The sequence below is a fragment of the Callorhinus ursinus genome, unplaced genomic scaffold (assembly GCF_003265705.2).
Source record: "Callorhinus ursinus isolate GAN/ISIS: 27379988/994484 unplaced genomic scaffold, GSC_fseal_2.0 scaffold14, whole genome shotgun sequence".
Classification (NCBI taxonomy): domain Eukaryota; kingdom Metazoa; phylum Chordata; class Mammalia; order Carnivora; family Otariidae; genus Callorhinus; species Callorhinus ursinus.
The window spans coordinates 46717274-46718413 of NW_027397076.1; the positions used below are offsets into that span (position 1 = coordinate 46717274).

The 1140-nt window shown below is 48.2% G+C and overlaps 1 protein-coding gene across 1 annotated transcript; it reads right to left on the reverse strand.

Moving 5' to 3' along the window:
* On the reverse strand, window positions 1-487 carry LOC112832469 (large ribosomal subunit protein uL15-like). Its single transcript, XM_073900908.1, has one exon. The coding sequence runs from the start codon at window positions 485-487 to the stop codon at window positions 41-43; it is 447 nt and encodes a 148-aa protein (XP_073757009.1). The 3' UTR covers window positions 1-40.
* Window positions 488-1140: the final 653 nt, after the last annotated feature.

The window sequence follows — 1140 nt, forward strand, 5'->3', positions numbered from 1 at the left end:
TGCACTTGTTAGCATTTAATGAACGCCCTCAAATGTGGCTTCAAGCTACTAGAACGCAGGCGCCCCCAACACCCTTAATCTTCTCCTCTGCTCTTCTACTGAAGAATTTGGCCTTCACGATGACAGGCTGTTTTGGGAGTTTTCCCTTTCCCAAAACTTTGTAGTAGCCCGATTGCACCACATCGATGATAGGAGCAGCTCCAGTCTTGTTTTTGGCAGCATTTACCCGTGTCTGCTCACTGACCAAGGTCCACAGTTTATCAAGGTTGACAGTTGGGCAGAAGCTCTGGTTCCTTTTTAAGTGGTAATGTCTCATACCAACTTTTCCAAAGTATCCTGGATGATATTTGTCGAAGTTGATCCTGTGGTGATGCATGCCACCAGCATTACCCCAGCCTCCTGGGTGCTTCCGGTGCTTGTCGATGCGGCCGTGGCCGTGGTTCAGGTGGCCCCGAGGTTTCCGGGTCTTCCTCAGTCTGGATGGCATGTTGGCAGCTCAGACGGAAAATATTTATTTATTTTAAAGATTTTATTTTATTTATTTGACAGAGAGAGAGATGGAGAGCAGGAACACAAGCAGGGGGAGTGGGAGAGGGAGAAGCAGGCTTCTCGCGGAGCAGGGAGCCCGATGCAGGGCTCGATCCATTTTAAAAAAATCAGGTGGTTCAGGGGCTGGGTGGCTCATTCGGTTAACTGTCTGCTTTCTGCTCAGGTCATGATCCTGGGGTCCTGGGATTGAGCGCCTCATCAGGCTCCCTGCTGAGCAGGGAGTCTGCTTCTCCCTCTCCCTCTGTCTGCTGCTCTGCCTGCTTGTGCACGCCCTCTCTCTTTGTCTCTCTGTCAAATAAATAAAATCTTAAAAAAAAATCAGGTGGTTCATTTTCTTGTCACTGAGGGTTTTTTTTTTAAGATTTTATTTATTTATTTGAGGGGAAGTAGGGGCAGAGGGAGAGGAGAGAGTCAGTCTCGAGCAGACTTGCTGCTGAATACAGAGCCTGACTCAGGGGCTCAATCTCACAACCCTGAGATCAGGACCTGAGCTGAAATCAAGAGTTGGACGCTTAACTGACTGAGCCACCCAGGCGCCCCATCTTATTACTGAATTTTAAGAGTTTTTTTGTATATTTTGGATACCAGTCC